We start from the raw sequence: 27,503 nt of genomic DNA on the forward strand, positions 1-27,503 counted from the left end.
CAGCACGTGCAGGGCAGTGTGCACTACCACAACCTTGATGGCGCGTTCAGCTTCGGAGAAAATCCGTTCAGCCGCTCGGTGCGGCTTGAGACAGCGTCAAATAAGGCACGCGCTGAAAATGGCCAGGAACAAGCGGCGCCTATTGGCGGTGAGCGCGACCACGGGCGGCGCTGCGAAGCGCGTCTTTGGGACGTCGGCTTAGGGCTTCTCTCATTTGTCGTCTGCTTACTCACTGGGCTCGCTCTCCCTGCTGTATCTTCGCGCTCGGTTGACCTTTGATGTTTGTCCGCAGCAGATTTTGTTTGTGCGTAACTTTTTACCATAACAAAAACTTAAAGTAGCGTAGACTATAGCTCATGGCGTGATTTAAAGTATAGTTTTTGATACCGCTCCGGAAGAAACACTGCCGGCGTCGCTCATTGGTTCCTTGCGAAGCCGGAGGCGGAGCGCGAAGAGTCGATATATGCGTCAGCTCCTGTATCCAGCAATCTTTCGAACAAAGGGAACAGTCAGCTGCTAATGACCGACAAAAGCAAAAATGCAAGACCAAAACAAATTCCCAGGCCTTCGGGGCTGTCGGCTTTGTCAGAAGGCATTACGATTCCCAGTATCGTAAGTAAGTTAAAACAGTTTCTGCAACGTTACCGAACGCTCGAAAGTATTGTATCACATCAGTTTACGTTGTCATGGCATGAAAGTATGCCGACATGCACTATGGGCCGCAAAAATGTAAGTTGAGTTCTAAATAGCCTACTGTGTATATAGGTGCGTGCTGGTTTTGTACCAGGCTTCTAACCAGTACAGACCCTTATTGAGCAAAACAAGTCACGTGTGCCGTAACAATACATTACCACTATATGCTTGTTCAGACCTGGAGGCATATTTCGGTACATTTCACACAGCCATATCTTAACAACATTCAGATATGCGTAACAGTAAAACTGAACACAAGCGGAGTAGGAGGAGGAGGAGGAGGAGAAAACTTTAACAGTGAAATCTAGCTGGTTAGTGGGCGGGTTCCTCAGTCCAGGGCAAGAGAGCAAGAGTAATTTTCTTCAATTTAGAGACCGCCATCCCGAGTAGGCCAGGATTTGTTCTTTACGCCGGAAAAACTTGGAAAACAATAAAGAGCTGCATGTACATGTGCATCGGTTTCGATTCTTGTCGTACCGGAAACCGGTACGTATAGTATTTATTGCGTTCGTTAACGAGTATATCAAGCCTTCAACGCCGTAATCATGTCATAACTGCGAGGGTTGAGAGTCAGTTCGTTATGATAACGATGGTTAGAATAGAAATTCGGGGCAGAAAAGCCGCCTTCGAGTACTCTGGACAACGTCATCTGCGCCGTTTCGCAGTGGCGTAGCAGAAACCTTTTCATTGCATTTGCTTGCGAATAAACAACGCACACTGCGGATATGCACCTTCTTGCACGCATCCACAAAGAAAGACAATTTGTGACTAAGGTGCTGTATGCCTCACAGCCTGAAGGAAATATCCACACAAACGTTGTGAGCCTTTGAAACACCCTAAACTTCCTAAGAAGACGTTCATAACAGGGTGGAAAAATTAATGCGTTGGGCACAGAAAAAAACATTCATCTGATACAAGTCAACGACAACAAAGAAATAGAAGACCGCCGTTTTATTTCCCGCTGTGCGATGCGCGTTTAAGGGCCCGCTGCTGTGCGTGTACCTTTAGACTGTTGAATCTTCATAAGGGCATCTCAAAAATACTTTAGGGAACTTTACGCATTTGGATAGTTATCGATGAGCACTGAACCTCGCATATAAGCTAGAAAGGACGAGTTAAACACGATCATCTGACCGATGTTCTGAAGAAGGTGTTCTCTCTCCCCTCGTGTGTTGCAAACTTGTGGGGGATACAGCTTTAAATTATTCACAGGTGTCAGAAGCTGGCTAAATAACTCACTTACTGAAAATACGCTTTTTAATGCAATAAAGAATCAAAGCGGGCGATTTCTAGAACAGGCACTGTTGCCCCTCACAAGCGGAGTGTAGCCGACAACAGCGGCGTGAGTCCCTAAGCCGGTGTCACAGCCAGGGGGCGCCACTCAAACATCTCACCGCCATTACCGGTTGGGGAGGTTCACGTACACTAGCTCGATCCGTTTCCAGGCATCGCATGCTGTCGAAAGCGCGAATCCCGTACCTAATATACAGCACGTCGATTGTAAGCACGACTGGTCGTTTATCACCGTCGCGGGGTGCAGCCATGGAGTCTTGCGGCTCGGAATTTTTTTACACAAAAAAGGGCTGCCCGTTCCTTCACTTTTTTCTCTTTTGTTTCCGCCTAAAGGAAGGACAAGACTACGAATGGGTTTTTATGTAAGTCAGAAAATATTCTGTCTGAAAGCACAGAAGTAGCCCAGTACATATTCGCGCATGAATATATATCTCCAGTGTCAATATTGTATACGCCGTACGAATATATCCTGGCAACGTGTCTCCATGGCGTAGTGGCGGAAGCAGATTACCGCTACGCACGAGGTCGAGGTTTCGATTCCCGTGTGTTTCTCATGATTCAGGCGAAATATAGATATGTCCGAAACTACAAGGTTGCGACGCGAGTTAGATACCGCATCTGGCGTAAATTGAAGCTACTATTCCGGGCCTCGTGCCGTAGGCGTAGTTTTGTCGCAATAAGCTCCAATTTAGACGGATGAGTAGCGCATTAACATAACACGCGCTTTGAAGGGACACCGAGGCAGTGAGTATCCTTGAATCGGCCCTGTTTGGCTTCGCAGGTACAAATGGAGCATTCCTCTCAGCTACAAGACTTCGGCGGCCAAGAACAAGGTCAAACAAATCTGGCTTCACAAAGAACAAGGTCAGTCACGTGCGTTATCCTGCCTTCCATCGTACTCGTGTAGATGCTGTGAAGGACGCGTTAAGGGCAAGCGAAGTGATATTGCGTGCTTCTTGCGCACAGAAGGAAGTGCCGCTGTTGCAAAAGTGGACGGCGGTACGGAGAAGGCCAATATTTGAAGTCGCTACATCTTCTAGCGACGTCTCCTGAGACGTCCCATTTCCGGGACCTGCTGGCTGCTACGGGGCAAATGTAAATAGCCAGCCCGCTTACGGAGACGAGTTAGAGACTTTGCTGAAGTCCAGCGTTAAAGTATTTGTCCGCTAAACATTTATTACGTTGTCATGACTCGACTGTGCGGTGTCAGATGCGAAATATATATCCGTACGCACATACTTTCGTAACGGAGTACCTCTACAACAACGTTATCCCGCTTAGTAACAATCCGTGGCAGCGTAGTGGCTCATGGCAGACTGCTGGCACATTATACTGCGCCGCTTAAGTATCGCACGTGTTCCGTATTTCGCTAGTAAGGAGATTTTGCATTACAGTCGTCACATTGCGTGTTGTGAGCTATTCCTTCCGTAATAACCATTCGGAACAACACGGAATGTGATGACTATGACCAGTCGTGACCAATTCCTTCCAGAGAGGAATTAACTCTGAGTTCCCGCTGATGCCGCTAGGACGCAGGTTTTTACGGGGGAGTATTTCTCTGGCCCATTTTCCCGGCCGCGGCGGCCGCTTTTCTGATGAAGGCGAAAAGCGAAAACTCTCCTGCGTTCGAGATTTCGGCGCACGTTAAATATCCCCAGTGGTCAAAATTAATCCGGAGCCCTCCGTTACGGCGCGCCTCATCGCCTCTCTAGCGTCGGCGCGTTAAACCTCACAATCAATCAATCGACCTCTGGCTCCTTCCACAATGCCTCAGCTCCGTTCCTAGCGGTAACTTCTCCCCTAGTGCTAGTGTTAATTACGGCGAAGAAGCCTGATGAATACCCGTCCTGATCAGTAACATCGGGATTTCTTTTGAACCTCTTCCTCGCCAAGTCAGGAGGACAGTGGTACCGCCCCGATTAGAAGGCAACTGCAGTTCGTTCCTCAGGTCGGCAATTAGGGGAGCGAGGAAGATTATCGCACTCTCAATTGAAAATTTTTAATTGAATCAAATTTTATTTCCAAAGAGGATACAAGATACGTGAGGAGGTAAAAACACGATAGTAGACCCCAAGCCTAAAACCGCATGTGGGACATCCGGCTGGAACGAGACACACTGTCGGGCGGCGAATGCTCTACAGAGTGGAATGACATGCCATTGTACCTCAGGCTTGAGTAGCGTATTCCGCCGCTCATGTCGTAGTAGAGGTGTTTCTTTACCTACTATACGCTAGACGGCCAGTGTAGCACTGTAGGCACACAGGACTAATGAGCGTCCTGTGTGCCTTAGTCCTCGTCTTTTTTTCGCCAATGAAATGTATTCAAGCACTATATGCTTTGACCCCGCCTACACTCATTGTAGCCAGTGTAGGCTACATGGGACAGCCCGTTCATGCGCCCTTTACTAGCGTGAGCCTCACTCGCAGACAACAGCTGAGACGAATGTTCAGACAGACACATAACATTCTTTGACAAGTGCTCTAATGCTTCAAACTTTAATATAATACCCAAGCTTTTCGTCTACCTATAACCCACATATTGACGTTCACCGAATTTGTGCTTGTTGTACCATATTCTAATGTCTACACTGGGTTACAATTTAGCTTGTTCGGCATGTGGACAGTTGTTGCTTTGTTGCATTTATTGCATTTTATTGCAATCAATTTTGTTGCATTTATTGCGACGTTCGGTGCATTATTGCACCGAGCGTCGCGACTTGGGGCTGTCGTGTGTATTCCTTCTACTTTTGCTATTACTTGTTGGTTGTACCATAATAAATTCCTTTGATTCGACTGGTATTCTGCGTTTCATGCCATTTAACTCAAAGGAAAGGAAAGCATTTTTACAATACTTGTAATGGCTGTATAGCTTTTGAATGTGACGATATGCGTGCTACTCGCATTGAGCGGGCGTGCAATCTTTCTCCTAGATGAGTTTCACATTTACGACGCTGGAAAGCACGGCTGGGTCAAGTTCAACGTGAACCAGACCGGATACTACCTTGTCAACTACGACCACACCGACTGGCAACGCCTCGGGGAAGTCCTTCAAAAGCACCACGAGGTATACGTTCTCTCCAACGTGTCAGCGTGCTGTTTACGTGCGAGAACTCAGTTAAGGACAACTAATAAGCGGAAAACAGCAAACACGTCAAAGTGCACGAGTGTGCGCGCGGAAATAGCTTCAAACGTGGGGTTACATATGGCGACAGACCCCTGTGTAACCGCTTGCCTGCTGCGCACATGAAGGACCGAACAGTTTTGAGCGAACAGCCATCGAAGGCCCATGACGGGGCCCAACATACGAATTGACGAAGAAAATGCAGCCTGCATTCTGACATTACGCAACGCCGACAGGACGTCTGTAGTAATGCGTGAGGGGCACGGCGTAGATGATACATGTAGTACCTCCTTATTCATCAGATTTTCGTTTTGAGCCCAGCTCACTGAGTTCATTCAGGTTCATTGCGGCAGAGCAGGCTAGCGGAAATGTATCAGATTGTATTTGAGAAAAAGGAAGTGCTGGAGCGCGGGCTATCTACAGTGAAAATGGGGCGAGCGTGGTCGGCGGGCACGCGATGGCGCTTAACAAGTTGCCCACCTCTTAGGCATATGCCCTCTTTTTGGAGCACAGGTAATTTTTTTGTCTACCTGGGCTTTTTCTCACTCCCCACACATTTTCTTTCTTATTTTTCCTTTTTTTCACAGCAAGCGTTACGAGTTTACGGCGTCGGAGCGGCTAGGGACGCACCGAACTTGGGCTTTGGGATACGACTGGCATGGGGGCCAGTATGCGCGGATGGGAAGCCTTGTAGAATCAACCGTCGTGGGCTGTCGTGATTCGGCTGTCGGGATTTGGAGTTATTCGCGGTTCTTTAAATCAGTTTCGGGGCCGATTTGCCAGTTCGAGTCAGCGAAACTTCACGCACGTACGCGCGTGAACATAACGCATAACCGAAAATAATGCTTCAGGTCTGCGTGACTTTTCCCAACCAATGCTTAAATTATTTAAAAATTTGTTCAGATTAAAGAATTAGCCTTGTAACGAGTGAATCGGAGCTCAACTTTTTAATTAGAAAGCTGTGCAGCGTCCAGGAAACTCTGAGTGCAAGAGTTACCGTGAGAATAAGATGTTAAAAAGGCTTTTAAGGCAAACGCTCCACATTGAAACTTCTGGCTGTGATAGCGGGTAATGGCACGCTATCGCGCGGTGGTTTTGTTTTTTCGTTTCATTCAAATGACGCAGGTTTGGAGCTTCCCTGCTTTTCTTTGCAGTAGGCAGTCAAGGATTTGGGGAGCTTAAAATCGCAAGTTGCCTAATCCGCGCTCCCCCACGTGTAACTTCAAAAATCCCCAAAATATTCTGAGATTTTCGTTCTTACGCCCTCTTTTCGTTTTGCCCTTAGGAACTCACTCCTTCTGACAGGTCCAACTTGCTTTACGATGCCTTCCAACTTGCGTGGTCAAACCGGCTCTCCTACGACGTTCTCTTCAACATGACACAGTACTTAATACACGAGATGCACCTCATACCATGGTCCACAGCACACGGATCCTTGCTCGCACTTACCCATCTCCTTGAGAACACTGAAGTCCGCCGACCGATGCAGGTGAGTGCGGCTGTGGGACTGCTCAGGGCTAGAGTTTGCGAGTCTTTTTTTTTTTTCTTCCCCGCTTTCTTTTAGACCTACATACGCAAGCTGGTAGACCCCATTTACAAGACCCTCGGGTGGGAGGACGGAGACAAGCACATGAACAAGCAAGTTCCTTGTGTTACTATTATTTTTGGTGGGCTGAGACCGTCGTACTTAAGCATATAGTCTCAACATATGTTAAGGCGTTAAATAAGTCAGAGTATAAATATCAAGCTAAATAATTAAACCCAGAAAGGCGTATCAGAGAGTATATGCGTGTAGCGGCAAAGATCTCATTCTCAACTTGGTGCGACACGCGCGCCAAATAAATGCGACAATGAAGCAGGCACACGCAAGCTACGTATACCACCGAAAAAAACACACAAGAAAAACCGGATGACCTTTCCGCGAAGGAGCCGAGGACATGGAATTCGACAAGTACGAGTGACCCAGCAGCAAAACGGAAGCAAAAGTGTGTCTCGTTACAGTTTACTGCGGCGCTCCGTGTGGGACACCGTAAGTCGTGATGTTTCGGAGTTCCTGCAATAATTGCGTCCCGAGCATGCATCGTTACACAAGCAGGCGCACGAAGCTATATGCTATTCAAATGATGCTGCCGTGTCTGTGTACTTGGAAAAAACGAATTAACTGACTGCAACGCAAAGAAGATTAAACCGGCGGTCACTTTCCTGTACCTCCAAAATACGTTCTCGGCATTTGTCATTTGTAGGGCCCCATAGAACTTGGCGCTGCTGCTAACTACTGCGAAAGTCGAAAAATCCGGCACCTTTGTTCACCGCCCGAAGCGGATAGTACCAAAACTGACCGACGGCGCTAAGAGTAAAAACACGTCAGAAGTGCTTGCGGACTGATGTCAGATGTATTAGGGTGGCCCCTGTGAACACAGTAAATTACGTGCAGCGAAAATAAATTTTGGTACTCTTGGGTCTCTGGGAATTAAACCCGGGCCTCCGGGGTGCGCGACGAGCACGTTACACCGACGCCGCGGTTGCTCCCGCCTCTGGCTGAATAAAACGTTCCTAGCGCGTGAGTCATTGGGCACGTGACGGCGCAGCCAGTGGGGAGAAGGTGCACGTGACGGCACGGAAGGAAAACAGCTGCACCCCAGCCACTGAGAACGCCGATTCTGGGGAATCAGGGGTGTACAGTGTCGCCTGTCTGCCTGCCTGTCCAACTGCCAGTTTCTGCACCGGCTGAGCGCGGTGGACCACGCAAATACACCAGCAATGGCGATACACTTGAGACAAATAGTGCAGTGAGGAGAGCCAAAATAAGAAGAAAGGAAAGCGAAGGAAGGGACGCACACACGATGTAGCAGCGAATAAGTATTTGATAAAAGAATTATTTGATAAAAGAATGAAAGAGCCACTTTACTGAACAAAAAAGTATGGAGTGGCTTCTTGGTCCGCAAGTCCATGGGTAATACTGGCATTGGCTGCTCGTTCAACCATGATAGTCTTGTCGTCGAGGCTGGATAGCACGCTCTCCCACTGCTCACGGGAAGGGTTGGGAATGGGGGAAGGTCGGGGTTTCGGTGGCGCTCCCAGACGATGCGGTAGAGTGTGCCTAAATTGCAGAAAAACGTACACTCTGGGGAGTATTGGGTACGGAAGAGATGATTTAGTCGTACTGAGTTTGGGAACGTGTTAGTTTGAATTCGTGGTAATCCTGCATTTTTGACAAACTGGGTGGGTTGTGCGGTGCGAAAGGTCCCCCTACCTAGTCTGTAATATTGGATTATTTTCTGGTAGATCTCAATCGACGTTGGGCTGTGCTCCTTCTCTGGGGCCCGGTTGGTGAGAGCGGTGGCCAAGGCATGGACAGTGTCATTGCCTCGGAAAGCGGAGTGAACAGGGGTACATACGATTCTGACCGTACGAGGGGAAGTGGTTTTGCCGAGGAGGCACAGTGCTGTTGTAGAAATTGTACCAGCCGCGTAGCTTCAGCATGCTGCTTGACAGTCGGTGATTACCGTAATCGCGGTGGTTTGGGTTATGGCCAAGGCGATGGCTACTTCTTTGCTTCCTGCAGGGAGTCGGTCTAGATCAAAGATCGTCAGGGTAAGCTCTGAGGCTGTCGCGGTCAAAGCACGCAAGCAGACTTAAGTGCCCCGATGATTGTTTCTAGCTCCCAAGTCCGTGCTTGCATTGCATAACATCCAGAACACGCAAGCTCGAGAAAAAACACGACACCCAACAATAACTGGTAAATATAACGATAGCGCTTGACGTGAGAGTGCGAGAACCGGTGCATACGAGCAATTGTGTGTGCTGCTCACCGCATGCAACTTTTCGGAACAACGTTCACATAATAACGTCTTTAAAAATTCAGTTTTTTCTATGCACTTGTTTCGGTCACAAGATGCTCGAAGGTGGGCCCAGAGGACCCACTCCACATCATCTCCCTGGAACTCTAGGGAAAATGAGGACACTGTTCCCAAAACACTGCCCCTTAAATGTTCACACTGAAGATTAATTGATATCAACATCAGCCAGTTGGTTTTGAGCTGATAAGGGCGCACAAAATAGGCTGCGCCAATTTTCATCCCTCAAGGTGAACACTTGAGCCTTTGTGTGAACACTTGTTTTCTTCATTATAGCAGCACCAAAGAAATGTGAAGCGAATAAACAGAGTTATGGGGGATGTTCAACTAAAATGTATTTCTTTACAGCAAAATGGTGCCAAAGATAGACTGACAAATGTTATTCGATGTTTCAGCATGCTGAGACGCGTCATTCTAGACCTAGCGTGCAGAAATCTCCACCAAGAGTGCTTAAAGGAAGCAAAACGGCGCTTGCTGGCCTGGGTCGATGGAGGACAGTAAGTACCCGTATTGCCATTGAAACGAACAATTGTTTGAATCGCGTTTGCGACTTTCCTTTGTAGTACCAACCTTTAAACAAAAAACCCGTGGGTAAAACATCACTGGTTGCATTATTCTCCTTGACGTAAAATTGTCATAGGTGATTATCCCATGTGTTAGTAGAGTTTGAATGTAAACTGTTCGTGATGCAAGTAAATTTAGTTTGAGAATGTCATCGTTAGTAGCTAGTGTGTTGTTCGGATGACCCGAAGGACAACGTTGCCTTTGGGTTCTCGGCTCTATACTTTGTGGCTGTGGGTCTGCTAAAGCACCAGAAGTTTATGGTTTATGAGAGAGAGAGAGAGAGAGAGAGAGAGAGAGAGAGAGAGAGAGAGAGAGAGAGAGAGAGAGAGAGAGAGAGAGAGAGAGAGAGAGAGAGAGAGAGAGAGAGAGAGAGAGAGAGAGAGAGAGAGAGAGAGAGAATAACTTAGGCTCACCAGTATGCTGCTTGAAGGGAGGTTTAAGAGCCTATGCATAACACTTGTTTTTCAAAAAAAAAATATTATAGTCCGTTCCATCTGGAGACGGGTAAACCTAGCCTAGTACCCAGCGAACGCAGCGCGCTGCCCGCCTTTCCTCTAATTTTTGCGCGCCGGACACGGCGCACTTGGGGCGGTCGCTTCCCTATCTTGACTGCGCACTGTAGGCATCGCGAGGGCGGGTTAGCCCCTACTTTACGCGTTATATAATAAACAGTTGTTAATAAATTGGCCAGATGGGAAGTTCGTGCCTAACACTTCGGAGCACAAAAGCTTTGTTGTTGTTGTTGTTGTTCCCAATTTCGTTCAGCTGAACTTTTCCTGCAAACCTACTTTGTAGTAGTAGCAGAAAATTAGGCAAATTTAACGTCATTGTGCCTGGGACAGCAGAGTTCCTTTATTGCTGGTTAGAGTCGCAACGTTGGGGTGAAGAAAATATAAATTTAATCCCTTGTTCCCTGCCGGAAAGCCACCGGGGCCTCGCGTACCGAGTGCGGTCTTCGCGGTATCGGCCGCAAATTTCGCAATTATTCTTCGTGGTAGCACGAATTCCGTTCGCGTAGGTCGACTACCTCTTCTGTCTAGGGGGATAAATGGTGCCATAATGGCTAGAAATCTTAAATACCTGTTCAGTTCGTAGCCACCACTTTATATCCGTGCTCGAAAGCTCAAAGCGGTTGGTGCACCTGTCGGAAGGTGAATAGAAACCAACGGTAGTTCCTCTGCCATTCTAAATTGGAATGGGTCACTTTAACTTGCCTGTGGTGCGGGTGGTATTCGTTCCATCTCAACCGCTGCTGCGGCCACATTGGGGCAGCCACAGCTCCAAGCAGTGCATGCGCGGTCTGGCCTCGGCGATTTTCACAGCGACTACGACCTCCCTGGGCTGTCCTTTACTTCAGCAAAGAATTTGGCCTACTGCTGAAACACGACGTCTGTCGCCGGCAATATCAAAATAAGCGATCGATGCAACAACGAAAATTGAAAATTTATTATGAACAGTGCTTATTAATATGTTTTCATGGCAGCCTAAAAAACAGCGCTAAGGGAAGGTTCAAAGGTTTTAGAAATAAGGAAAAGTTGATCCGCAGCAAGTACAGGTTGAGTACTTTCCGTGAACGAAATATTTTCGCAGTGCCTGCAATGGAAACGCCACAATGCACAAACAAAAGTGGCCCGATGCTCCGCCCCACTGTGGCCGGGGTGGCGGTAGAGCGGAGAGCGCAGGCCGAAACCAACCATGAAGACGTCATAGCTGGACTTCCGGCCGCGGCGGCCGCCGGAAGCACGCTCTTTTCGCCGCGTTTCGTATAGGTATACCCATTGAGTGCGTCGTATCACGCGTTACGGACGGACGGACGGTCGGCCAGATTGCTAGGGGGCATCGCCAAAGAATTCGTACGCATTAAAAATCAGAGTCATTGGGGAGACATCACATATGATGTGAGTTGATACGAACACCTTAATCCGCTCCTCATTTACGTAAGGAGGAGATGACACGCCTTAGTGCCCTCATGAGGAGATGGCCCTGAAAGCGGGAAATGGCGCATCAATGCCTCTCAGGGGGAGCACAGTGCCGTTCAATTAACCGGAGGATGAGCCAGTTCACGTGAGGATCGAATTATGGTTTGAATACCTCAGCTCATAAGGGACCTTGGCGTGTCATCTCACTAAAGTGAGGGTCATATTTCTTCAGGTCCTTAGCATTTTGCCTGTGCGTCCCCAAGTTTGCGAGGAGTGGATCGTGATGACGGTGACGACGCATAATGAAGTACGTACGAACGTACACGTGGAGTTCTTTTTTCCTCGGAGCCAGGCACGCGTGTGATAGCCCCTGATAGAACGCCTGGGGGATGATAAAGGCAGTCGCTTTCCCCTTCACTGAAGTGTCTAAAGGTGCACAGTAAATAGCAGGCACTGCCTTATCCGGATAACTTATGTCACATGTTATTTCACTGTCCTTCGTCCTTTGCGCTCATTTCCAATGATGAACCGCTTGTATGTATCTCTTGATCGATAGAGCGGCCGTTGGGAGCCAAGTCCGTGAGTTTTGTATTGAAGGGGTGTCATCGACTCAACCTCGTGTTCCCCACTTTCCTCAGTTAAACTTTATAACCCACTGCACTTATTAAGTCAAACTCTTTACTGTTACTTTAAGTTTATCCAATAATAATTGTATTCCTGGATTTCAAAAGGTATTCTGAGTCGTCCTATAACTTTTTATTCGTTAAAGGGAAGTGCCAAGGAACATCAGGGGCATTGTCTATCGCTATGGGATTTACCAGACAAGTGGAGACCACGAATGGCAATTCATGTGGGAGAGATACCTCAAGGAAGGCTCAGCTCAAGAAAGAATAAACCTGCTTTACGGCCTCGCCCACGTCAGAAGCCCTCCTCTGATTAATCGGTAAGTGCCACATTTTTGCAGCCCAAAATAACTAACATAACCGCTGCACCACTGTATAATTAATTAAATTGTGATTTAATTAATCTTCGTTTATTTAATTAATCGCTACTGTCGATGTATGAGCACCGTTTATACTAAATGCAGATTTATACAGTACACTGTCTAGGCATAAGCCAGAAAAAAAAAGTGGGGGGAAGGGGGCATTTGCAGTCTTTGGTATAGCTTACGCATTAATGATTAGAAAATACAACTAGAATGATTACATATTTGTCCTCCCGGTACTGGTGTCATCAAAGCAGCAGTCTCCGTAGTAACAGGCACTAACCGTGTCCTACACACCCCTGCCAATAACATATTAACCATGCATGGGTTTGCCTACTGAGAAAATCCCATGTTTCCCTTTTTTTCGAACTCCGTTAATGACGGGCAAATACAAAAACGTCGCTTTGTTTCTACCGTGTCAATAACAGAAATGTGGCACTTCGTTATACCGCAGTTTTGCGTGACGTCCAGACTTCAAAAAGAATACTTGTAAGAACCACTATTTGTGCACAAATCAGTATTTGATTTAAAGCAATGCTATTTCCAGGTTCGTTTGTGCTATGTTGGATTGTTTCGTGGCACAGCAAAGTAGGCTTTAGTTCATGCCGCCGCCGATTGAGTGCCGCTTTGGCCGACGAGACGCTGCATGCGAAGAAGGCCGTCGAGGGTGCACCCTCGTTGCCCTCGCTGGGGAGCCTTGGTTACCGTCAATCCTCCTAGACGGCGCCACCATACCACTCGGGGGCGCAGTCGCACTCGCTTTGTTTCTGACTGTATTTGCAAATGGTAGTAATCGTTTCTTGAAAAATTCGGTAGGCCTGGCAAACAGGGTCGCGTATGACAATTTAGCTTACGCCAATCAGCCAGTGTCGTGTGAGACAAACCCAATGCGCCGTACTGCTGTGCAGCTATAATAACAAGCATAGTGCGCGCAGTACCAACAGCAGTACGCACTGGTGCTTCTACGTTTACGTGTACTTTCGTACTTCCATTGTTTACCCACCATTCGTTTGCTTTACCGACCTCAGCAAATCACACGGCTGTGCATATGACGTCATATGCTCTAGTGCTGGAAATGAGCTAGTGGGTCGCACGGCCATTCTTTTTTTCCCAATTGTATAGCTTGTTTTAGCTAAGTTTACGTTAAAAGTTGTGTCTTTCGAGTGAACGAAACTCGTGTTTTTTCCGCGTGGCCCTTTTAAAGCCGCGCCATACTTCAAGGGCACCTTCCGACACCAGAAGTAGGTTTCCTCGCCGCAGGAAGCCAGGGGTCTCCCTTCCTTGGGATGGGAGATACAACAGGAGCGCGTCAATATCGAATGACGTATTTCGTTTTAGGAACTCCGCGACTGCTAATACAGCAGACCCAGTGTGCTAGAGCTGTGCCTTCGCTTTTGCGCGCATGCGTGCGTATGCACGTGTGTGCGCGTGTGTGTGTGTGTCTGTGTGTGCGTATGTGTGTGTGTGCGTGTGTGTGCGCGTGTGTGCACGTGTGTGTGTGTGTGTGTGTGTGTGTGTGTGTGTGTGTGTGCGTGTGTGTGTGTGGGTGTGGGTATGTGTGTGTGTGTGACAAGAAGACGGCGCCCTTTAAGGACAACCGGCGGCTTTATTGAGCCTCTCGGAGACCACCGTCAGTCAGCGTCCATAACCGAACATGAAGATGGTGAAGACAAAGTGCACGAGCCGGGCCGATGCTCCAAGCATGCAGGGCAGGCCCAGCGCCACCATTCGGTGCCACTTCTCTTTCCTCTAAAGTCCCAACAATCTGCCCCCTATGAAATTGGCAGGGCGGGAATTATGAGTTTGCCGCAGACCGACTTCTAAGGGGTACAGAATCCGAATGGAACGCTGTAACTTCGATTCATCAGCGAGTTTGACGTAGCAGGCTCTAATCTTTCCGTCGCGTCCAACGTGAACATCTGTGATGCGCGCCAGTCTCCAGGTTTGGCGAGGCTTGAGATGATCCTCGAGTAATACGATGTCTCCTGCCCTGACAGTTGCGGTTGACTTCGTGGGGCGAGACGATAGCTCCAGCAGGTACTCGGTTGTCCACTTTCGCCAGAAGGTTTCCAAGAGGTCTTGTCTTTTTGCCCACAGGTTATGAAGACGCGGATGTTGGAAACGACAGAGTTCTGATGATGTCGGCCAAGGAACGCAGGTCAGCCGGTTCCCTGTTATAAAGTGAGCTGGAGTTAATGGATCTGGTTCCTGGCTATCGTTGAAAACATAAGTGATTGGCGTGGAGTTATAACTGCCTCCACTTCCGTGAGGACGGTAACAAGTTCATGTCTTGTCACACATTGTTGTCCCAGACTCTTTTTTAGTGCTAGCTTCACCGAAACGGATGAGACGCTCGTAAAATCCTCCCCACCACGGCGCCCGTTGCAAGATGAATTTCCATTCAATCTTGTGGTTGGCAAAGGTGTTCTTCACTTGTGGATCACGAATTGTCTCCCAAAGTTGTGTGACTTCCTTTTAGCTGTGTTTAAAGGTGAGGCCGCTATCGGTGTACACCACAGAGGGAAAACCTCTGCGTGAAACAAAGCGACGAAACGCATTCAAGAAAGATGGCGCTGTCTGGTCGTTTATGAGTTCGAGATGTATAGCCCTGATTACAGCGCAAGTAAACAGCACCAGGTACACCTTCGTGAACTTTCGTGACGTGCGTACAAACAACGGTCCCGCGAAGTCGATTCCTACAACAGTGAACGGGTCGGTTTCCGTGACTCTGTCCTTTGGCAAAGGGGGAACCACATCCTCCAAAGGTTTTCCTTGGTGCCGTCGACAAACAGTACATTGAGAAATAACTTCATGAGCTGTCGTCCCTGAATGATCCCGTACCGCTGTCGAAGGTCTACGAGCGTGTCTCTCACACCCACCGGCGTGTGAGGTTCTGCACAAGAAGCTTAGAGTAGAATTGTTGCTTCGGCAAAATAATGGGATGGCGCTCAGACTACAACCGCTGACTGTGGTTTATTCTTCTTGATACGCTCAGAAGAGCCTCGTCGTCGACAAATATGGTAGTGTTTCGAAGGGGAGAAGCTCGAGGTGGCAATTCTCCTTTCTGTACTGCTATGATGTCGTCGTGGAAGGTTTCTGCTTGAACGGTTCGAAGCCAGAACCTGTCTGCGTTATCGATATCTTTTGGAGTAAGGGGTCCTTTCAGCAAGCTTTTGTGACGTAGCTTGTCGACAAAGCGCACAGTCCGCGCCGTCGTTCGGATTAGACGAACGATGGAGCTCAAACGGGCTATGTCGATATCCAGCGGGTGTGTCTTGGACGAGTACGAGTAAGAGGCACGAGTACTTGGAGTGCATCGTTGAAAACAGCTTCCCTTTTCGCTTGGGCAGTGAAGTCTGTATGACACATTGCTTGTGGTGGCCACTCTTCGGTACCTTTTAACCACTGGGGTCCCTGCCACCATAAGTCCGATGAAATTAGCTGTTGCGACGTGATGCCTCTCGTCACCATTTCGGCCGGGTTCTCCTTTCCTGGGCTATGTTCGCACCAGTCTGTTTGGTCTTGGCGTGGATTTCTGTGATTCGGTTTCGCACGAATTGTTTCCATCGGTTTATATCTTCCTTTATCCAGTGAAGCGCAATTATGGAGTCAGTCCATAAATGTACGTCACTGAAGACGTCAGGAAGTTGAGTCTTTATATAAGAGTCGTGCTGCCACGAGACAAGCCAGTTGCACCAATCTCGCCAGGCTTACCTCCTTGATATGAGCGATCCGAGGCTTGCTGAGCGGGAATGTTGAGAAAGCTTCTCCATGCTGGTCGAAAATGCACAAATACGCTGCGGCTCCAAAAGCTAGAGGGCTGGCATCTGTGAATATATGAACAACTCTTATGCTTCCTGGTTAAAGATTGTGTCGGTAAAACCGTGGAACCACGATTGTGCTCAATGCTGGAAGCTCGTTGCACCAATTCTGCCACTCTGACAATATTTCTCGTGGTAGCGCTGTTTCCGAATATGTTTTCAGGTTCCAATTTCGTTAAGAACAAAGTTTGGTTCTAATAGTGAAAGGTGCTAGAAATCCCAGCGGGTCATACAACCTGTTCGTTGCTTGTAGCACGAAACGCTTGGTGTCGTTGCGACGCTAAAAGAAATCGGTCACGCTTTCAGGGGAAAAGGCCAGTTCGTCAGTGTCTGCATGCCAAACCACGCCGACAACATTGATTACGCCGAGGGCTTGTCCGAGGGGAAGCTCTTCGCAGGATTGCGTTAGCGGAAGGTTTTCGAGGACGGTTTTGTCATTTGATGCTCATGTGTGCAATTTCATTGAAGTGGTTGCAAAAAGTGTTGTAGCTTCGGTGGAAAGTTTCAGTGCCTCGGAAATGGTTTCGGATCCTGTTAAAATGTCATCCACGTAAATGCAGCCTTGTAACTGTGCAACGGTGCCTGAAAACTGCGATGACATTCTATGCAGGTGGTAGTTAATTCCGGCGGAAAGTAAGAGCGAACTTGAAGTTGTACCAAAGGGCACCCGTTTCATTCGCCACTCCGTTAATCTCGGTAGGGGTTCGTTTCGAACAGGCGCTCTCTCGAACCAGTGGCAACGCGAGCGTCTCTGCCACATTTGAGAATGGCGATCTGCAAAAAAAGACTTTTCTATGTCTGCCACCAATATACGGTGCGTGCGAAACTTGAATAGCAGACCTAACAAGTCTGCATTCAGGTTGGGACGGCTGTAGAGGCTTTCGTCTTGGGATGCATGTCCACGTGCGTGAGCCTATGCTTCAAACACAACGGGAGTCTTCGTAGTCTGCTCCTCCCTGATGACTGCGTGGTGAGGCATGTAATAAACGGGGCCTTCAGTGGTAACCATAGGCACCCTCTCAGCCATGCCATCGTTGGCGTATTTCGAGATCGCTGTGTGATGCGCACTCAAGAGGTCGGGATTTTGTCGAACTCTTCGAACAAGTTGAGTCAGCCGTCGTTCAGCGTTCGCTTTGTTGTTGTCCAGCTCGACTGATGGCTTCCAGGGAAGTAAGTCGTACTTCGTACCGAACATCGATTTACCGTATAGAGTTGTTGAACTGAGTCAGTGTTGCCTCGTCTTGCGGTTCCTCACACACCTACGAGAGAATACCGATGGTGTCAAGATCCCAGAACCGTTCTAGGAAACTTTCGGTGGTGGTCGCATGGGATTTCAGTGCTATGGTTTGGGAACAAAGTGCTCCGGTTGTTGCCTCAGAAGTAGGTCCGTGCAGAGTCCACCCAAAAACTGTCTCGACAGCTTTCAGGCCATTTTTCAGTCTTTGTTCGGCCTCTGACAAAGTCCCAATAATTCTCAGTGCCGACGACGATATCAATGTCATCTGGAACCGCATTACCGGTGTGTAAATCCATTGTTGCTAGAGTTCAACCACATTCGCGTCTTTCACGGCATTTTCGGTAGCTACAGGTATAGGCCTGTCGCTGACTTGTTCTGTAGCAAGGGCGTCGATCTTAAGAGGAGGAGCTTCCTTGATTCCACGTAGAGCAATCCCAACTCTACGGAACATCTTCGGTTTGTCGTGCGCGCCGAAGAAACCTACGGAAAGCTTTTCATGGTCAACTGTGGGGCAGGCTAATTTGGCTAACCTAGCCGTAACAAAAGTTCGTTGGCTGCCCCCATCGAATAGGATTCGCGCCATAATGTCTTTCCTCTGTGAAGAAGCGTGCACCACGGCCGTTTGTAAGTAAACGGTTTTCCTTGTGGCGACGGTTTGGGATACGGCTGCTTCTAGTTGAACGGTAGTAGCCTGCGCTCCTTGATGCCGTGAACTGGAAGTTACGTCGGGCTCGCACATCGTCGAAGAATGCCGGCAGTGGCACTTGGTGCAGTTGACCTTTTTCCTGCAGATTCTGGCCATATGAGTCCTGGCTGTGCAGCAGAAACATCGACCGTCTTGCGTGTCGCACCTACCCGACAGTGATCCTTCGATTTGCAGAAGAAACAAGGCATGGTTTCGCGACTTCCGGACGTCACTGAAGCGACTTCTCGAAAAGTGGAAGGTCTAGAACTCTTTGACATATTCTGAGGTCCTTCGCTACGGCGCGGACGTTTCGGTTCTTTCGCACGCTAGCAACCATCCGTGCTTACTCTCGATTCTACCTCTACTTTGAGGAAATCAAGCAGAAGAGCCACACTCACAGGATTTGAAGCGGTTGCATCATCAGAAGAAACTGCGCTATCCTGATGGGCCGAGCGCAGATTAAACTCCAAAATGAAGTCTTTTGGTTGCCACCGAAAAATGGTGCGGCGGAGCACAGTAGAGAGAGAGAGAGAGTCTTCTGCGACGTGTAAACCCTTTAGTCCGCGACTATGTTCCTGAAGTGTGCCGTGGAGACGACGCAGACCAAGGACGTCGTCAGATGAGCGGGCAGGCTGCAGCTCAGTAAGGTTCTCGATGTGATCTTGCACGATGAGGTGCGCCTTCGCAAAGATGTCGACAAGTATGCCTCTGGCGTCTTTGTAACATCGAGACGTTGCGGTAAGGCCTGCGATGGCATCCTATGCGGGTTCTATGAGCGATGACCTGAGGTACGCTAACTTGTCGCTGTCGGTAAGCGTCGGATTGTTGTGAACAGTGGACTCAAATTGCTCTCAGAATGGGTTCCAGTTGCGCGGACGGCCATCAAATTTCGGTAAGTCGATGCGTGAAAGTTTGATGCCATGGCTGGCACCGCGCGGCGGAGCTGGTTCTGTCTAGGCGGCCGAAGACACAGCGGCTGCGGCTCTCAACTCGTTGATGCGTTGGCTTAACTTAGACAAGCACGTGACGGTTTTGACGTTATACTCTGTTGATCGAAGATACTCTTGCTCCATGTCAGGTCCCGTCAAGTGAGGCTTGATGTCGCGGCAGTCTGCTTCAGCTCGGTAGACATCGCAATAACGCGGTCATGGAAGGTAACGTAGTCCGTCAGACTCACCCCGTCTCGGTCCAAGGCAGCCTCGGTTTCCCAAATCATCTTCGTTAGTAGAGAGCGTTGCGACTTTCGCTTGCTTTTGAGCTGATCCATGATGGCGCCGGCAGAGGTGTTCGGAAGGTCTAGCTGGCGCGGTTGCGGTGGCCTTGCAACGGTCGTCCGCCTTTCGGAGATGTGGATGCCGTCGCTGGTTCGTCGTCCCTGCGGATTTCGGCACGATGCTTGACAAGAAGACGGCGCCCTTCAAGGACAACAATCGGTTTTATTGAGTGTCTCGGAGACCACCCTCAGTCAGCGTGAATGACCGAAGATGAAGACGTGAAGACGAAGTGCACGAGTCGGGCCCATACCCCAAGCATGCAGGGCAGGCCCACCGTCACCATTCGAAGTCACTTCTTTTTCCTCTAAAGTTCCAACATGTGTGTGTGTGTGTGTGTGTGTGTGTGTGTGTGTGTGTGTGTGTGTGTGTGTGTGTGTGTGTGTGTGTGTGTGTGTGTGTGTGTGCATGTGTGTGTTTGTGCGTGCGTGCGTGTGTGTGTGCGTGCGTGAAGGCGCGTACGTGTGTGCGTGCGTGTGCGTGAGCGCGCGTGTGTGAATTCATGGCAGAAAAGCGTGCTGTTCTTTTTGCACAGCGAAACAAAGTAAAGAGAAGCGCGCACTATTCCGTGGGGTATGTGGCGGTTGCACAATAAGGCACATTCAATGCACTGTCGGCCAGCTGCTAAGCACTAGCGTCGAAAGCACTTTCGACATGCGAAATGCGACACCGAATGGGAGGTAAGAAGTGTGGAGGGCAGCATCGGTTGGAAACAAGTCTTGTAATTAAGAGCAATTATAGGAAACGCACCCCTCCTCCCTGTCTTCTGTTGCCCCTGCCTACGTTTCGTTCTCTTTTGTTTTAGCTCAAGAATAAAGAGCACTTCAGAAATTAGTTAAGGCAAATTCGATTTTTTACGTCTGCGCGAGGGCTTTCGGCTTCTTATTTTTTCAGCAAACTCAAACCGGCCACGGGAAAATAACAATTTTTTCATTACGTCAACAGTTTCTTACGGATTCGCTGGATATGTCGGAATGTGTTGTAGCTTTGACAATGAATATATTCAGGGCAACATTAAAACTAAATAATGATACTGTTGAAGGGCAAGAGCACACGATTGCAAGAGCACTAGTAAAGACCACAAAACTCATACTTGTGAGTAGCATAACTGTGGGAAGCCGGAGATGCATGGGAAAGACTGGATTATACATAAAAAGCAACTCACATAATTACTGTATATCTGCTGTCTGATCATTGGAGTTCTATAACAGCCTCTGTTTTGCTGTGTTTACAGATATCTGGCTTACGCAATGAATGAGAGCTATGTACGTAGGCAGGACTTCTTCAGCGTGCTTTCATTCCTTGCGGGAAATCCAGTTGCCCGGGACATTGTTTGGAAGTTTGTGCGATACAAGTGGGACAGGCTGGTTCAGAGGTAAGTAAGTACCAACAGGCAAAAAGAAAAGCCCTAATGCGAATACTGTACTCACCCAAAGGTGAACGGGCTTTTAATGGGACAATTTTATTCTTAGGTTCTCGCTTAATGACCGCAACTTCGGAAATGTTGTGAAGACTATATGTGACTACTTCACCAAGCAGTTTGACTACAATGAGGTGAGTTGTAGCTACAATATTAGCGTCTTCAAGTCCGCAAGTAGGAAACGTTATTCTCATTAGGTGAAAGTCTTAACTTGATGTTGTTCCGGTACCCGCAGATGCAGTCCTTCTTCCACAAGAACCCGAACGCTGGTGCGGGCAGGCGAGCCCGCGAACAGGCGCTGGAAAATGTGCGGAACAACATCGACTGGATAAAACGCCACGAGCCCAGTGTAGCACGATGGCTGACCACAAACGTCATTCCGGAGCCGTGGGAAAACATGCGCCTGCCTCGCCACGTCATCCCAGCAAGCTACGACATCACGCTCGAGCCCATTCTCACGGAGGACGTCATAATTGGGTCGAGCACAACCAGGATCACCGTCGTTAAAGCCTCCAGCGTGCTCCTCGTGCACGCAAAAAACATCAACATTACAAGGACAACCGTGATGCGACACAAGCGCGATACTTTCGAAGAGGTGCCCCTTGGTGATGAGCCCTTTTCGTACGCTGAGAATGACTACTGGGTGATTCAGACGAGGGACGTACTTCCACCGGGAGGATATGTGCTCAAGTTTGAATTCAGTGCTTCCATGCTCAATTACCTGAGCGGAATTTTCAAGACAAGCTACTGGGATGAGGCATCTGGAAGCAACAAGTAAGTCAGGCAAGCTCTGGAGAAAGAAATAACAATGTCTGCGTGACTTCTTACAGCGATTTTAGACACGGTGTTGAGCTGAAGGCATGCTGATCTGATTCGATTTCGAGTTTGAGGTGAAAACTTTCGGTCCCGATTCAGTTCTTATTCGACTGAATTACAAAATATGACGGTTCCACAAAGTGGTTTGGAGCATTAAGCCGGTTATCCGTTTCATGTTTCTGTACGCCGGGTTGTACAACTTTCCCACGTATAGCTTGAATTTGAGTAAAACGTACACGAAGACTAAATCTAAGCCAGGAAAGGCACCAATCTCCACGTCTGCAAAGGATGCTCTTATGTAGAAGCAACGTTAGAAATACGCGGCAAGGGAAGAGACAGCGAGACACAGCTCGCATAAGCACTAAAGCTATTCTGGGTCTACGTTCTTCGCTCTATTTTTAGTTCGTCGTCAACAGTGCTATTAAACGCCACTCACTCACTGTAATTCGACTCTTAGCAAGCACCTGTGTAATGTGAGCAGGATTGCGAAGCATATTGCTCGCCTGTCAATTTTAACACCGTCAGCTGCCGGAAGGCCCGGTATGGGCACTGCTATACGTTTGAAGTCTAGTGCGTAGCTGATGTACGGCGAAGTTACTCTTCGCGCAAAACAAAATTCCACTGCAGTAGCAAATGCGCAAAAAGAGAACCGGCGATGGCTTCGAAAAGCGGCTGATCAAATGAATAATTTCAATCAATCAATTTCAACCAATCAGCCAATTTCTATCATCGCATAATTGAAAGGAATAGTTACTGGGGAATCCAAGCGTTTTCTATTATGAGAATGCCTGAGCTTCACTGCTCGTTGAGTTATGAAAGCAAGGGTGGGGGGGGAGAAGTATTAAATTTTCTGGTATGGCCGCGATATTCGCCTTAAGACAGCTGCTATCTGTCAGCGGCTCCCACGCAGCTTCCACTGGCGCTGGGAACAACGGCTGTAATCTGATCGTCTTCGACGGCGCGGTGGTGTTGTCTTTGAACGGTGATATCTCGCTTTACGGTGGCCGAATGTAACTCCGAGTGAAGGATTAACACCTTCGTATCAAAAATTAGCATGCTACATTTTGCGTACATCACGGAGTTGGTACGTGAAGCTCTGGGAATTTTCAGATAGCAGCCATGACTTAGTGCATGAGAATACTGTTAATTCAGCAAATAAGCGTTACCAAGTAGCTCGATCAGAGCTAGAGCATTGCAGAAACCGAGCATTCTTGCAAACTGACAACATTTTTTATGTGAGCCAATTAAATAGCTCATTAAGATGTGTCTTGAAACCTGTACAGGCAAATTTCATAGATTATCTTCGGGTCAAAATATTCAAACCCCTCGTTTCTGCCTCTGCATACATTTTCCTACATTTGTAAAGCCTGACTTCTACGTGACATCGACTAACCATTCTTGTGTTGACATTTTTTTTTCTGGCAGATTTATGGTCACCTCACAATTCCAGCCCACATTTGCTCGCATGGCATTCCCTTGCTTCGACGAACCAGGATTCAAAGCAAATTTCACAATAACTGTTACTCATGACGCTGCAATGAAAGCCATATCCAACATGCCTGTCGATAAGGCAAGTTTTATATACCAGAGCATGTCCCTATTAGCTTTCTTTTGGCTACCTCGCGTCCATGCGGGATGCTCGACAGCGATACAATTTTGTCGGGCTATCTGATTTTGCGCTTGGCCGTGGCTCCCGTTGGCACAAAATAGAAGCGCATATGCCGTATGCGCATCGATGCTTGTGGCAGCTCCCTCTTTCGCACGGTCGGAGCGGTGGATTGAAGATTTGGGGAGAGGAGGATAGGAGGAGAATGAGAAGACGCAGGGCAGAGGCAGGAAAACTGCGAAGGATTTACGCGCTGTGTGGACACAAGGGGCAGAGCATAGGCCTCATCGTGCGTGGTGCGCGCTTCACGTGGTGCCACCTCATCAGCAGGAAACGTGCTCCGTTCGCTTGCGTCTCGACTGTACAGCTCGGAAGTCGCGAGGGGGAGAAGTATCGGGAATGCTCCTAGTTCACGCTGCGCACAGTGGCACCTACGCTGCCTGATTTTGCGGAATGCGGTGCATTTGGGCGTAGATGAGCCGGCTAGCAAAAAGTTGCCGCAGTTATATGACTACTTCACAGTGTGGTGGCCCTGGTGGTGTCTGTATACTTGACGCGCACTTCACGGCTCGCTGAAGGTACCTTTCCCATGCTGTGCTCGGGCGGTTCGCGTTACCTGAGCCACCGGATGCATGACGCGTGACTTACCGTGTTCCACGCCTGCACCGCCAATCGGTGTGCGCTTTTATCGTCGCTCCTCAACCGACGAGCCAGGAGGTATTTATACACACCCACCCAAAATCCCCACAGAAGGATTTCGACCTCCTCCCCCCCGCACAAAAAAAAAAAATTTCAGAACCACAAGCACCCTGCCCACGTATTTATACAAACAGACCCAGGAGAAGGATTTCGCCCCCCCCCCCCCCCCCCCGTCCAAAAAAAAAATCGAGATTATGGTTAAAGCCTGCGAGGCAGTGCCCGTAACAACTGCTGTCAAAACAGTGCCGGCTGCAACATCGTAGGTATCCCGAAAATTACAGATTCCAAAATAGCGCAATAAAAAAGAAGTGCTGATTGTAAAGGTTTCCTCCCGCACAAGGTCGAGCGACCTGCCGCAGCGGCGATAATGCTTGGTCGCACGTTCCGCCGCCAGGCCGTTTCTGGGCTTCTCGTCCAGTGGCAGGTGGAGTGCCTGTATACAATGCCCCCCACGTTGTTTAGAAACCTTGCGCCGCATGCGCGCGAACAGAGGAGGCGCCGCCGATAAGAGTGATGGGCAGCGGTCACGGCGCTCTGGCAGTAAAAATCGGTTTGCGACTCGCCACCCTGAAATGGCATATTTCACATTTTAGCGCTTTTGCTGAACGCGGATGATTACTAAGACACAGACCTGCAGCAAAAGCAGGCAAAATTGTTTGGAACCTTTGTGTGCGCTGAGTGACTGGACGGCTCGTAAGGGCTTCCTCGGCAGGCGCCCGCGATGCGATAGGGCGCGCGGTTACGGCTCAGCACTGCAGGAGCATTGGCGCATCGAGGCAGAGCGCGTTACCGCTAGCGATAATGCAGTCTCCATAAAACACCGCATTAAGGTGCTGCAGGAATGGAAGGCCTGCAGGTTACGCCACGAACTGGGAGTTGCGACTGGGAAGGTGTGGTTCCCTCTTTACGTTTCGGCCCATATTATACGTCAAAGTTAACTGTTAACCTTGCGAACGATCATAACGACATCACGGGCACCTCTCGCAATATAACGGCCGCTTCCTACACCCAACCCAGCACTACGGACGTCTGTGCCAGCGTGCCACCTCATTTGCGTGACGTCACGTTCCGACGCTTGCAGCGTGCTCCAACTCGCCTCGCAGGATGAACCACAGCCGACGTGCAGTGCTCGCGCTACCTTGACGTTTTTTAGGGGACAGTGGCTGTGGGCGGGAGAGGGGGGAGGCGAATTACTCATGTTTATACAGACTTAAAAATGCTAACCAACAAAATAGGCTAGTTGGGATTTCATATTTTCACCGAAGAAAAGGAGCTAATTAGTTGCTACTAGGCTACAAACCGGATTCGGTTGAAAGACAGTGCCCCGTACTTTTGATGTCCTTTAACCAAGGTGCGTTTGTTGCTTGACAGAAACAGTGCTTTTTAAAAAAAAACAGCTTGAGCAATACTTTCGCTTGTGTTCCATATATTGAGGACGGGGGGCTTTATCTCGTCAAAAAACTAAAGGAAAAACGATACGTGGATCTGATCCAGTTGATGCACAATATCTTAAGTTACAAGCTGTGGGTTATGAATCGAAGTCAGCTCTATATGTCTCGTCTCAAGTTCAGTTGGCTTTAAATTTAAAGAAAACTTTGTGTGCTGATTAATGTCTCAATGCAAATTTCAAAAGTTTCAAGTAAAGATGATGGCGTATTTTCTAAATGTTTAAGCGGTTACATAAGCATAATTAATTCCAAGATTCAAGCTTGGCGCTAAGTTGACAGGGTGTAATAATGTAGCTACGCAGTGTGTTCTACTGAAACTATAGGGACCAAGTGCTCCATTCTGACTTTGCCTCCATTTACGCAGATGAATTTGCAGCGGTTCTGATAAAAGTAAAGAATAAAAACGACCAATGTTGTTACTTTTATAACCTTCTTTTCAGGTCCGCCACCTAGATGACACCAGAGTCTCGACAAAATTTCGGGAATCCCACAAAATGGCAACGTACTTAGTTGCCATTGCTGTGTGTGATTTCGAGCACATCTCGGACACCACATCTAGTGGCACACCGGTAAGGCTTTCTTGAAGCACCAAAACTTCGTGTAGCCCATTATTGTACTGCACTGCTGACTGTGACATAGCGCTGCATATAAATTCTTTGTTATGTTTCCTCTAGGTACAAATATTTGCTCGCCGAGAGATGCTGCCCCACGCACATTACGCTCTTTCAGCCACCATTCAGGTTTTGGAGCTCTTTGAAAACCAGTTTGCAATCAGGTTTCCACTGCCAAAGCTAGGTATGCAATGAGCTGAGTGTTTTCCTCCTATACACATAGGTAGTGTCTGATCCACGATCAATCAATCATTACAACCGACTACAACTCTCAGTAAATGCTTAATGGGTAAAGATTTTTTAATTTTTTTTATTTTGAAGTAGTATCATGGTCGCATCTCGGAAACTATTTAGGCCTGCATTGTGTATGACTTGGTTTTTAAATGATTCATATCATTACCAAATGTAACGCTATACATGAGTTAGTATTATGGTACTTTTCTAATTTTAATATTTTTGTAGTGAATCCATCTAGCAACTGCCCACAAAAGCCCAGCATATTAGGATGATTAATTTCTGTATTGCAGTAGAAGACGTCAATTTTATGCATGATTTGTCATCTCTGATTTCAAGACAGACCTACAGCTTAAATTTGCGTCCAATAATGAAGTTTTGTGGGGTCTCTTTGAATAGTATGCCCTTTTTATTAACAAAAATTAAGCCATTGATTTTATTTCACACTAAACTTTTCACTTTGATATAAGGTTACCACAACTGTTGGCTCACGTTAGCACATGTCAGAGGCAGCGAATGATTGACATCTGTTTCTTTATTAGACAGCATTGCCATACCAGATCCCCAGGCGGCTGCCATGGAAAACTGGGGCCTCATCATGTACAGTGAGTGCATGATGCTCTACAACAAAAATACAACATCTGTCTCGGACCACTACAGCACTGTAGAAGTCATTTCTCATGAACTGGCACATATGGTTTGTAGATTTCATAGTATCCCTTTAGGATAAAACCTTTCCACATTTCTTTTATTCAGACATTTTCATTAAGCAGGAAATTTCTGCTTGCAGATATGCATATATATTCCGCAGTATTTGAAAGCATTTTTACTTTTGAGAGGCTGCTTTCTGGTTGATCCTGACGAAAATGGAAGCAGCGATTTTCTATATAAATTTCTTGGCATGCACCTGAATGACTGTGACAGGAACCTAGTTTCTTTTGTAGAATGTGAAATTACATTAATAAATACTGGCTGACAACATTTGGACTCTGAAAAGTAGTAGACAATATAATTAGGAGGCAACATTGAATGTAATTACAGTGAAATGAACAAACGAACAAACAAAAGTGGAGTTCAAATGATCTTACTACTTGGTGCAATTGAATTATGGGATATCTGATTGTGATACAGGGAAAACTGTTTCCTCTCTATTGGAATTTTTCATAGTTTTGTGTAATATGTCAGTTTCAATTGTGTGGGCTATCAGGAATTTACTTTAAAGTT

The 27,503-nt window shown here is 47.9% G+C and overlaps 1 protein-coding gene across 1 annotated transcript in view; it reads left to right on the forward strand.

Moving 5' to 3' along the window:
• The window catches only part of LOC144152262 (uncharacterized), a 123,843-nt gene that overhangs the window by 53,237 nt on the left and 43,103 nt on the right, over positions 1–27,503 (forward strand). The window contains exons 10-22 of the mRNA XM_077683497.1: positions 2,768–2,850; positions 4,916–5,049; positions 6,392–6,595; positions 6,671–6,744; positions 9,359–9,460; positions 12,216–12,389; positions 20,680–20,820; positions 20,918–20,999; positions 21,101–21,639; positions 23,107–23,251; positions 25,875–26,003; positions 26,109–26,229; positions 26,822–26,976. Coding sequence (XP_077539623.1) covers positions 2,768–2,850; positions 4,916–5,049; positions 6,392–6,595; positions 6,671–6,744; positions 9,359–9,460; positions 12,216–12,389; positions 20,680–20,820; positions 20,918–20,999; positions 21,101–21,639; positions 23,107–23,251; positions 25,875–26,003; positions 26,109–26,229; positions 26,822–26,976 — 2,083 coding nt within the window. The remainder of the gene's footprint in view (positions 1–2,767; positions 2,851–4,915; positions 5,050–6,391; positions 6,596–6,670; positions 6,745–9,358; positions 9,461–12,215; positions 12,390–20,679; positions 20,821–20,917; positions 21,000–21,100; positions 21,640–23,106; positions 23,252–25,874; positions 26,004–26,108; positions 26,230–26,821; positions 26,977–27,503) is intronic.

This window comes from Haemaphysalis longicornis, unplaced genomic scaffold (genome assembly GCF_048455015.1).
Source record: "Haemaphysalis longicornis isolate Haplotype H1 unplaced genomic scaffold, Haemaphysalis longicornis Haplotype H1 scaffold_1, whole genome shotgun sequence".
NCBI classification, from domain to species: domain Eukaryota; kingdom Metazoa; phylum Arthropoda; class Arachnida; order Ixodida; family Ixodidae; genus Haemaphysalis; species Haemaphysalis longicornis.